Raw genomic sequence first — 12,938 nt, forward strand, 5'->3', positions numbered from 1 at the left:
AATTTTTTTTAATTATCTTATACCTAGATACGAAAGTAGTTCTAAACAATATTGATTTGTTCGTTTGTTTGTACTAATAGATCGTTTAAAAATTATTTTAGGATTAGTAATCTGCATTTAGGATTTGTAATCAACCGTAGCTAAGCTGGGCGGTAATTTCTATGTAGCCGCTAACTATCAAAAGGGAATAACCAAAAATACTTATAAACGAAATAAAATCGTTGTGATTCTTGTATTATTAATACCAGGAAGCTTCTTAACCAGTTTTAACTCAGCAAAATTGTACTCATTTCCGAATAAACATATCTTCGTCACATCACGGTGGCAACTCGCGTGAGTGTCGCATGTTGCAATAACATTCAACCTGCACAAGCGCAAACGATGTCACTATGACCTTACCAACTTAACTGTGGGATTCGTTGACAAAAATATCGTTTATCCACCGAGCGATCCTGTTTCAGTATCTCCCTAATGGGATTCGCAAATAAACTACAGCAACGATAAGGGTTCCTCCGTATTTCTAATTAGCATAATTCCCAGGTAGACGTTTTGCAATTATTTTAAAAATAAAAATTAATAAAATATGTATAGCTTTTAGGGTGAGTACTGTAAATATACAGTTTTGTATTTTTCCAAAAATATATTCCGATTTAGATATACACGGTAAAGAAGCGAAGTTATAACAGCGGTTATAAAAAATTCACAAGAACAGGTGTTTGAAGAGCTGTAAGAATGAAGAAAAAACCTTATAAAATTATACAGTTATGATTAATTTTTATTACCTTAATGATTCATTGTTCTACGTTAAGTGTATATATGTATATGTTTTTTTATATAAAAATTTAACGTCTAAAATTTTGAACGTTATAACATTTTCTATTATGCTAAAATATCTTGTAAAATTATAAGCATTTATAAATGACGAAACATAAATTTATGGTATTTATGGTCTTCGAATTGCTAATATTAAATAAACACAAATGCAAATAACGAAACATGTTAATCGGTTTTATAAATACCTACTCTTAAATAAATTCCCTTTACATGATAATCAAGCTGTGCTTAATATATCAATGCTATTAAGTCACGAAGGCTTTGGATCTGATGACATGTTGAGTGTCAATAGGATTCGAGACAATAAAATTACCTGTTATCGATATTCCATTTCAGGCTTTTGTAATATTATACCTCAGCAATCGGATGATATTATAACGTTATTATTTTATTTTATAAAATGTATTTTTGATCTGCACGTCTTTTAATTACAATAATAACTCGTAACATCAACAACAGCTTTTTTAACCTAGTTTGTGTTTGTTATTAAAATACGTTGATGAATTGTACCTAAATATTACCAAGTACCAACACGTACTCTAACTTCTAGTAGTCAAGTGAATTACATGTACATAAATAATAGTAGGTAGTCCGCATTTTATTATGATTACCTATTAACTGACTTCATAAAAAGGGAAGATTTTTTTTGATACTTCTTAATGCAAAGTTAGTACTTATAGTATCAGAACGTAACGAAGCAATTAAATTAAGTACTAAGCAAATTAAACTAGAACGTCAATTTTAAATTGTAGAGTCGGAACGTTTGATCATACCGTCAATGATCATAAAGCATAATAAGTCACTTCCTCATCACGAGAGGTTGACAGAGTATCACTTTCACCACTTTTGTGGCCAGGACAAATCCATGCGAATACCCTTATGTTAATCTAATCGAAATCATAACTTGCTATACTACTAGGTACTACAAAGTTAATTATTTTGAAGTGTTTTTGATAAATTAATTAGCTATCCGCCTGCAGCAGTGCTGCAGCTTCGCCCGTTATGACTAAAACTTAATAAATTATATGCTAAAGCCTACCGCGATATCTATCTAATCTATCAATTAAGAAAACACATGAAAATTGAAAATGCATTGCGTAGTTTTGAAGTTCTAAGCCTATACAATAGGGATATAGGGAGAAGACCGACAGCGGAAAGCAACTTTGTTTAACACTATGCAGTGATTTAATGAAATGTGTCTAATCTGTCGTTAATGTATTCTGAATTCAGATACATTATAAATTGAAATATTGCTTTTAAAAACTCCCTGTCGCATGTTTGAAGTTGATAATATTATTGGAGTAATCGAATTGGCTCGGATTTCCATTGGCGTACTAATGTGTTGATTGCGATAACGCCGTAATATCGTTATATTTTTTGTATTATTTTCTGCTGCCATTCAAGTATTATCATATAAAATTTTTAAATGTTTTTCTTTAAACACCAGTTGGCAGTTTTGTACATGAATAAAGATGTCCCTCTATTTATTCTGAAAATGTAATTGCGCCCTGTTTTTACACAAACATAATAAATAGGCAATTTGTAAAGTGTGAGTGTGAGTAACTTAGTTTGACAATTTCTTTTAATTGAAATCTTTAATAAGTATCTACATACAAAACTTGAATCATGTATTTAAACAGTGTATTTAAGATTACACACAAAACACAAATACAGCAATTATACAACATTGTATAAATATAAAAGATGCTTAATCGTCATAGGTAATTCGAGAGATATTTATCAGTAATAAAAGTTAAATTTTAAATGGTGTAAATGGAGGCTCTTCCTACCACGACCGAAATGTTATTAAGCCTATTAGCAATTAGAGGTTCACGGTCGTATTTTATTATACCAATTTAATTGAAGAAAATTCTTGGAAAAAAACAAGCATCCAAGTAAAAAACAAAACACACTTTATAATTAAAATTATTCGTTACTCATTAATCAAAATTCAGATACTCAATCCTGAAATCCTAAACCATAATTTGGAAAAAGGGTAGGGTCAACCGGGGCAAATGCAACTAAAAAATAACAAGTTTCAAGTTTGATCGGTTGCAGTTATCTCCTTTTATATTTGGTCATTTATTTGACCCATTTATTGTTTTTTGTATTTATTCAAGATTATTTTAAACCAATCAAGCAATACAGTAGTCTTATAAATAACTGGTAGTGAGAATATTTCCTAAAATTGGTAGAAAAAGTTACATTAACCCCTAGTCGGGGGTAAATGCAACTAACTGCCATAGCTCTTCTTCTATTTCATATAAAACAACGAATATAGAATATATTTATGAGATTTCATGTTATTCATAGGATTTTGAACTGGATTACCGTGTAGCAAGGACGAGTTTTCAGGAAAAATCTTATTTTTCTAAATGTGGGGCAAATGCAACTATTTGTTAGAGAATTAGTGTGGGGAATGCAAAAAACTTATTCATCGATATATTTTTATTATTCTATATATATATACAATAACGTTATCTATACAATAACGTTGCGATCGTAGATGGCGCCGCATTATTTAGAGGAAAATCTCATGTACCTACTTTGATTTACCACTTTAAATCGCAACAAAAAAAAATTACAGTGTACTACCTACTAAGTCAATTTTAGTTTTTGGTCAGAACAAATAATATTCTTTGTGTTAAATATTGTTAAAAACGTAAACCAAACAAAATACGTTTATTAGTTAATCAACCGTTAACTAAAAATTACTTGAACAATCACAGAACTATCCTACCTATCGTTTTTAGTTACTTATAGTCTTTAACCACGCTTTATCTAATTTTAATTTTACTTATGACCCCTCTCTGGGTATAATATCGAAGAAATAATCGATGGTTCTTCTTTAATTAATCATAAAGAAAGTATATTTTGACTACCAAGAAGGATACATAATAAAAATATCGACACTGTCACATCACTAGTGTTTTTAGTTTCATACAAAAATATAAGGGGCTATTGTAACTAACCTCACAGTTGCAATAACCCCACAGTGAAATTTTCATGAGGCAATTGTAACTGCATCAATAACACAAAATAGAGTCAACTAACGCATTAAAAATATAAATGAAATATGCTTAACGGCTTGTGATAATCGTGTCCAATCAAAAACACCTGCAAAAAATCACTCCTAAACAATTTTTTTGTCTGTAAAACTCGACACCTGTTTTTACGCACACCAACTTCAAAATAGCGGTTTGACAAAATGGCCTATCAATCAAATAGTTTTCATCGTAGTGGCACCATCTATTACTTGTAAGATTTATTAGTCGTTGAGTTATTGAATCATAGGTGGCGATATATTACAACAACTCTAATAAATTAGTTATGAGAACTAGTTGCCATAGCCCCATAGTTGCATTTGCCCCGGTTGACCCTATAATATATTTTCAGTATATTTTATTTGTATCTAAACAGGACAATACTAAACAGGTTGTTTTGATTTTGAGAGGTTTAATCATAAGGCATTGCGGCATCTTCGCGGCGCCCGAACACCGCGGGGTTGTATATAAGAGGCGGGCGAGGTCGGGGCGCGCCACAAGTCGAGTAGCACTCTCAGTTGACAACTTTGTGTTAAAGTGTGTGTTCCATACGGTGAGTTCTTTTGTTGGTGACTCTGGATACGTGAGGTGAAAATGTATATGGAGCTTTGTTTAGGATAATATGGTATTGATGTATTTGGAAGTTTTCTTTGAATTGTATGTCTGTATTATATCATATTAGTCTTTTTTAATAATAAATAACGCGAAAACAGTAAGTTTAGATAGTTTAAAATATAAAAAAGCTATAACTGGATCCATGATGAATTAAAAACAGAATACTTGTAAAAGTGGATCAGAAATAAATACATTTGGTAATTTGAAAATTTAATAAAAAACCATTTAAAAATTGAAATGAAGAAATACGTATAATTAAATCAAATAAAATATAGAGCTACTTGGGCGTGTACAGATATAAAGTACAAACTAACATAGATATTTTCAAGCATACTGTTTGTTTCTTACAATACTTTTTCTCATAGATTAGTACGTACCATATTACCAGATTTATGTATTAATTGCAGTATTAAGATAGTTATCAATTGCTTAAAGCGGAAAGTCAATTGTTTACATGCATGTTCAGCAAAAATGTGTGAAACTGGGTCATTATTACGAGATTATCTTTTTATCTACTTGTGCCATTGAAAAATTAATTAGTTCTCTTATATTTGAAATACCTATCTATATTGTTTAAGTAGGATTATTTTTAAACGAATTTATTCATATTTTTAATTATAAGTATTTTAAATATTAAAAAAATGATATAAGTATTTATAATTTATCAATAACTCCACAATATCTTATTTGGTTCAAAATATAACAAAAAAGCATTACACAATTATTATAACTCGAAAATTTCTATCTATTAGTCGTTGTTGTCTCTATTTAACCATTAAAACTTTGATTAATAAATAGGTACATTGTAAGTGTATTAAAAGTTTTGTACCTATTCTACTAGATAAATTGAAAGGTGCTCTTCTATAATTGATTATTTTCAAAAAGTTTAGAGGGAATTTTTTTTTAATAATATAAAACGCTATTCTCGATTCGAAATTCCAACTACTTAGGTAGTATGGATTCTTTCGCGTCCGGTTCCGCTCATAGCCGAGAGCTTTTATTATTATAATACATTTAATAGCAATAAATATGAAAATATCGAATCCTAGTGTTCTACTTAGGTATTCTTTTTGTCTCAAGGTTTTCAAAATTGTATATTATAAACCGATTTTAAAAATTATCATGTATAGTTTTTGTGGTATTGCACTCGTTCACGCTCCGGCAAACCACAGGTGCTCTTTAGCCGCAAATATGAATTTTCATATTAAACAGGTATTTTGGTATTTGCTACCTACAAAAGCATTTTTATACAAAGATTTTGAAGAATTTGTTAATTGTAATCCTCGCGAATTGGGGACCATTAAATACACATTTTTTTCTCCGTAGCCTAAACCGAGCTTTTGTTTTATTTCTTAAAGCTTAACAAGATTAAACGTTCGTGAACCTGGGTGCGTTATACTAAAAGTATTTAATTGTGTAAGACAGTATAACAAAAATTAAAAGTAAAGTCCTAATTAATTTATTAAGGAAGATTCGGAGGGCTGTAAAACCTTAGCTATTTACTTAATGAAAAAATGTTGTATATAAAAGTTGTTCTTCGAAAAATAATCTTTAATTTCTGAATATTTTCGCTTATAACTTTTTTATTTATACGACGAAACAAAAAGTTGCTGGACCAAAGTTGTAGAGAATTTAATTTGCAAAAAACCATTTCAACCGCTATTTTCAAGATGGCGGCCGTGGGACAAGGGTGGCGACCCCACAAACTTGGTGATAGCTTCACACTGACCCCCCCTACACATCAAAAAAATAAAATTGCGTCCTCTAAAAAACGCAACCCCAAATGTAACTTTTCAATGGACTAGATACAATTGTTCTCAGTTAGTTCGATGTCACTTATGAAATATAAATTCCACATCTTTTAATTAATATTGGATATATCCATACATTATTCTACTTTATAAATATTAAAACCCATAAAGACGTTAACATTGCATATCCCTTAGTCATCTTATTAATAAATAAATAAATTATTCATAATTAATTCGTCCGTTACAGATTGCAATTGCAATGCAATAATGCATAAAGATGACAATATTATAATCGTAGTTACTATATTAGAGGTATATTGATTGAGCAATGAGCATACCGAGCATACCGGTTCGATGTACCTATATTTATTATTACATTTTCTATTTTAACTAAGTAAAAGATCTATTATAATTTATATTTTCATAAACTTCAGTCTAATCAAAGTTTTTCGTATTAAGCATTTGTTGGGTCTTTAAACTACTACTAACTATATACTATATTGTTAAACTATCTTTGTTATAATGTTATATAATAGCCAATGTCGTGAGCTTAAAAAAAGTTGCAGTGAAGCTTTTTTCTCATTTATCGATTTTTAAAGCAAATTATAAATATAAATATTTTATAAAAAGTGTTTTGGTGTCTCATTTTGCTTATAATGCTATTAGTGTCGTTTATTTTCCATAAATTCATAAAGCTTTGAGCGAGCTTTTCGCAGTCTGCTGCATCTGATAGCAAGACAAGTGAATACGAAAGCATTTAATCGATACAAACAAACAATAAATCATACATCGACACTTTTTATAACGCCATTGTTTTTCCATCGATCAATTAAACGTACATTGTCAACTAATAATCCAATTAACATATCTTACATAAGGAAAGATAATTATTTCCTTTCCACATATTTTCCAATGCAACTTCCACTAATGAAACGTACACAAAAAGTGTCAAATCACCACAAGTTAGACATTCACACGATAGTTATATTGCACGAGAGACAAAGCAATTTTTCCCGCAGGAATCGATCACGCAAGGCCGAACAAATATTAATTATATGAGCGATGTTTTATGTGCTATTAAATGCTTTTCTGTTCGGTTAGGTTTTATGGGAGTTGTCAAATAATGCATAAAGTATACATGAATTTTGCATATAATTTGTGAATGATAATCCATTCAAAAATTGGTATCCAAAAAAGCGAAATAAAAAATTTACAACTTAGATTATTGAGATAAGAAGAAGACTGTAGGTACCACTGTACAGAAAATTTATGTATTTTTTGGTTGGCACTTGGCAAGAAACTTTAGGTAAATAATTAGTTAACACTTACAAATCAGTTAAGACGACATTAATATTCTAGCTAGGTGTAAATGATCTTTTTACATAATTGCGCTGTAAATACCGCAAAAAAGGTTAAACGAGCTAGCATCGTGTTTAATGATGTCGTCTGGCAACACAATTATACCGATGACAGTAATTATTAATCACGTGGAAAAACAATACGTAAGGAATTTAAAAATGGATCCGCTATCTTGATTGTGTTATTTTCCGCTTTTTAATTGTTATTGGATTATTGGATAATTTTACAAGCAATGTACAATTATGATTGGAAGGAAATAAAAATATTTTTGTATATACACGTGTGATATTTTTGAATACTAAGCAAATTGTATTTTCTACTTTCATTTCATTACCACGAATAGCATAATTTTCTATTACAAAATAACTAGAACGAACAAATTAATAGTTTTGTACTTTCGAAACAAAACAGAGGTCATCGATGATCACCTTCGGGTCATCGAAATGCAAATATTATTCAAATCTTTAACAAAGGAATCGGGTTGAATGTTTCAAAATGTTTATTTTATTTTATACCGGAGATATTTGATACTTATTGCATGTTCAATTTCTTGCATTTGAATAATGAGCGTATAATCAGATTTAGGAATGTTTTAAATCTGATACCGATACCCACATAATTCCTACAAACGCTGGGCATAAAAAATGAAGAATATTTTGGATTTACATTTTATATGAACTGGCTTCTAAAATCTCCTCGCTTGAGTATTTTGACAGAAATAATATATAAAATGGTATAGATAAAAGAAAACCTAAATTGCTCGTTTGAATTTTTGTTTATAGGTACTTAGGGAGGGCTCTACATTTTCTCTACTTACCATTTTATAATTGTTTTATTGAATTTTGTATATTTCTATGTACCTGTAGATATCGATATATTAAATTATTATTATTTTGTCATTAGATGTCGTCGATGAAATGTTTATTGGTAGCGGTTGCGTTGGTGTGCGTGAGCGTGCGACACGCGTCGTCTGCGCCCGCGCCGCAAGCAGAAGAGCAATATCCACCGATGCCAGTAAGTATTGCTAAATATTACGAGGAATTGTAGGAATTACTCAAGAGCAAGAAAAATTATCGAATGTTAGTAGAATCATATATTTAATCTCTGTACAACTGTCTATCAACAATTATTCAAATTCCTCTACACCCAAAAATATTTTTAAGAAGTTGTTTAGGAGACGAGGATAGTTAAGTTTTAACTTTTTATATATTTTAATTTTTATACATATTATGACGGATCACGTACTGCGCGTTACATTATTCAATTGCACAATAATAAGGTTGTAATGATCGCTGTATTTTCATTAATAATTTATAAAAATGATTGCATTTACAATTGACAAACGACCGTGTCCTATACGACATTTGCCCTTTGCATCAATACACAGTATTGTTATATGCCAAAGGGTCGCTTCTCTAGAATGATTGCCTGCACATCCTTGCGGGTCAAGATGTTAAGGCAAGCGACTTTTCATTTCTAAACCGTTTACTACTATTTACTATTTTAGCTTAAATGTTATTTATAGCCGTCCTTTGAAGGTAACATTAACTTTATTGATATAAATGTGGCTAATCTTTAACTGCAATCGCTAGGATCTATTGGCAATTACGTTGCGTGTGGTTACGAACAATTAACGAATAATGCTTCTAACCTTGACTCTTTTAGTGAGATTCCGTGATATCTTAATTTAATTAAGTTCTGAGATTGCAGATTGTTTTTGTGACATCTTACAATTTTGTAATGTTGTTTATCATTTACCTTATTCATTTTTTAAACGATTAATATTCCAAATTTAAAATTTGAAGATACAGTCGTCAAATAAAGAAAATTATAGAGCTACCTAAAACAAAGATTTTATAATCCTTATTGTACCTATATACATCGCATATTTCACACCTGAAATTACATATAATTCTCATGTATAATTAACAGGTGTTCGCGTATAGTGCACTTATCCGTCGTCTTGTTCAGCTGGTATCAAGTGATCTCGGCTATACACCCATTATGCTAACGATGTGAACACGGCTAACACACTAATTAGATGAATTGCGTCCAACCTCTTTTGTGCGCGCTCTTTGACCATTATCTTGATGTTATCAAAGAATATAAAATGTAATTCAATTATTTTTTCAAAGGACGATACAATTCCTTCGATATGTACTAATTAATCAATTTTTGATGTGTGTAAATAAATAAATAAAGACTTTTGTCTATCGTGAGTACCGATTTTGTAAGCGTTGCGAAACGTTTTCTTAAATTCAACAATTATATGTGATGAAATATTAATTAGCGTAGCATTTGAAGTTCACATTTTTAACATATGAAATATGCGGGGTCACAAAGTGTAGATAGAAGAAAATTCCCATGACCTTAACTTACTTGGTAGATGTCTTTTTTACAATAGGTTAGTTATAAATTCAAATGAATTGACAAATTCATAACTGAATTGTTTCTCAGAGATATTATAGTGATATGTTATGTTCGAAAAAATATATTTAAATAAGTCTTCATATATTAAGGTAAAGACACTTCAAATATTATTTATTTTAAAAAAGTTACCTTTGACCGTAAACAGTGATAATGATATAGAGTCTGGCCTTGGCCCCTATTAGATGATTCAAAAAAATACGGAAGCATTACATAGACATAAAAATATGTTTTTGCATAATATAAAGATTATTATTTTACGGTTAGCTGACTTAGCAACATTCTGAATTCTTATAACCGGCAAAATTGTGACGATTTTTCATTCAAATTCTTCATAATACAAGTATTTGAGTAATTTTTTATTAATATAAAACTTACGCAATGATTTTATCAGTTTTACTCTTACATATTTTGATTTATTATCGGAATATATTAATACATTTAATCATTAGTTATACCGTCTCTATCAAATAATAGAGAGTACCTAATAAATGAATGTGTCGCTAACCAACAAGACTTTACTAATTAGAACTTAACCTACTAAATATTCTGACATTTCACAGTACGAATACAAATACGACGTTGAAGACCCAGAAAAGGAACTGTACTTCGGAGCAAATGAATCTGGAGATGCACAAGGCAAGGTTATTGGAGGATATAGGGTACTACTTCCCGACGGCAGACTCATGGTAGTAGAATACACAGTCGAAGGTGACAGCGGATTCGTACCCAAAATCAGTTTTCAAGACAACGCCAGCCCCTTCAAAGGAAAGTAACCAATAGACCCAATTTAGCGATCGACCCTTACGATTATATCGTAGGCACAATATCCAAATGATTGTATTTTTGTATATTGCCATTAACAGTTGTAAAGTCATTTTAAATAGCGATTGAAAGTTAAAATGAAGTCTGGATAAAGTTTCTTTAAATGAATTTGTTTGAAAATTATAACAGTAATATTTGTGTTCAATAATTATATGTAAATACATTTATTTTAAAGTTAAGTATGTGATGCCTACTGGCATCACATACTTAAAGTATTTCTAAATATACTTGTACTCAAGTATATTTAGAAATACTTTAAGACAACATGTTTGCGTTCGAGATTGGAATTAAATTAAAAATCTTTTAGATAATAGTTATTCAAAATGTTACCAAACCTGTGATTGTAATAATTAAAATATATTTCAGAATATTCGAAAGACAATATTATGTTTATAGCATGGCTCTACATTGTGATAGTATCTAAACGTTTAGATTAAGTTCATATTACTATCTGTATATTTAAGCAATAAATATTTTGTACGAGATTTAAACGTGTTGTTTTGATTTAACCCTTATAAAAATGTGGACATACCAATTTAAATTTAATATATGAGTTTTAATTAGACTCATGAATATGATATTAAGGAGCATCTTACCTATAAGCACAGATTACTTAATACATTTTAACTTTTAAGTATGTGCTGTAATTAATTCAAGTGATGTCAACTTTTTTGAATGTCATAGAAATTTAAATTACCAAATAATAAACGTGATTATAATGACTCTACCTGAGTGTGTTGAGAATAAATAGGTAATTTACTTAAATATTATGAAGTAGGTTTTCAAAATACCTATCTAGAGAACTGAAATTAATAATTAACATTCATCTGACTAGGTATATATTAGAACGACTAATTGTCGTAGCTAGCGATAAATTGTGCGGGTGGAACATTTAATTTAATAAATATTTTTTTTGTTCTTAATAAAATTCAATATAGAGATAATTTTTTTCTACAGACTACCTACCTACAAAAGCACAAGCTCACCCACATGTTAGTGAATTGTCTAAATACATAATGTGGAATATTTCAAAATATGATTAGAGAATCGTAGAGATTGATTTTTATAAATTTATTTTCAAATTTATCAATTTAAGGCTTTTACATACATAGTTTGCAATTATATTAAACGTATAAATAGCATTAAACTTACCTTATCTGCAAGTCTAGTCATAATAACGGCAGTGGCTTCTGTATCGAACTGTGGCCGACCAGCTCGACCCACCATTTGAAGTATTGTACTTATGCTATATTCCTATAAGTAATTATTTTCAATGAAATATATTCTTATAATAGTTTTTAAGTAAATTATTAATGTCATTTGAATTAGTCCTTTTAAGTTTTGTCCATTTTAACAGTCAAAGAAGCAATCTAGAGTCTAGACAATTTTCCCTATAAATGAATGAAGGTCTAAAACTTTCTTAAAGTTAATATTTAAAAGAATAAAATATAACAAGAACACTATAGACGCTATAAATGTAATTAATATTTAAGTACAGTAGTTTAAAACTTTGAAATCAATTATTATAATACTATTATGTCTCTTGGAATAATAAAAATGACATGAAAATAAGCTCTATGCCGGTAGTGAGTGTAATTAGCAATTCTATAAAAAAGGATAACTTAAAACGAGTAATACCTGATATGCCCCATTTACGTATTGTTGAGTGTTCTTGATAATAACCAGATGGGCCGGTAAGTTGACACCCATTGCTATAAAAAAGGATAGATACGATGTACCGGGAAACCTTTTTATTTTAATACAATATGTCACTTCTATGAGTTTGCAAAAGTGGTTATATTGGTATCTGTTCGTAGCTATTACGGGCAAAAATTAAAGAAAATGGTACTGAGAATGAGAATTGAACCGAATGTGTGTTTGTAATGTTTTCACACAAACTATAGCACCGATTTCAAGAAATCTTCAACACTAGAAAGCATTTTTATTACTGCTCTATATTATCTCAATATAATATCAATATAATATATGCTCTATATTATCTCAAGTAAATCCGTGTGAAGCCGGTGTAAGCAGCTGGTATCCTTTAATTCGAATTTATTCCTAAAGTCTGATATACGGAAGT

The 12,938-nt window shown here is 29.8% G+C and overlaps 1 protein-coding gene across 2 annotated transcripts; it reads left to right on the forward strand.

Moving 5' to 3' along the window:
- Positions 1-4,345: 4,345 nt before the first annotated feature.
- LOC149903350 (cuticle protein 10.9-like) lies at positions 4,346-11,002 on the forward strand. Of its 2 annotated transcripts, none has more exons than XM_090108878.1 (3): positions 4,346-4,431; positions 8,507-8,617; positions 10,594-11,002. In XM_090108878.1, the coding sequence occupies exons 2-3, from the start codon at positions 8,507-8,509 to the stop codon at positions 10,804-10,806; spliced, it is 324 nt and encodes a 107-aa protein (XP_089965004.1). In that variant the 5' UTR covers positions 4,346-4,431; the 3' UTR covers positions 10,807-11,002. The 2 variants fall into 2 exon arrangements, with proteins under 2 accessions (XP_089965004.1, XP_089965005.1); XM_090108879.1 differs by having other exon boundaries at positions 4,404-4,466.
- Positions 11,003-12,938: the final 1,936 nt, after the last annotated feature.

Source organism: Colias eurytheme, chromosome 13 (assembly GCF_061535395.1).
Source record: "Colias eurytheme isolate Ceu_HAF_F1 chromosome 13, ilColEury1 Martin Lab GWU primary, whole genome shotgun sequence".
Classification (NCBI taxonomy): domain Eukaryota; kingdom Metazoa; phylum Arthropoda; class Insecta; order Lepidoptera; family Pieridae; genus Colias; species Colias eurytheme.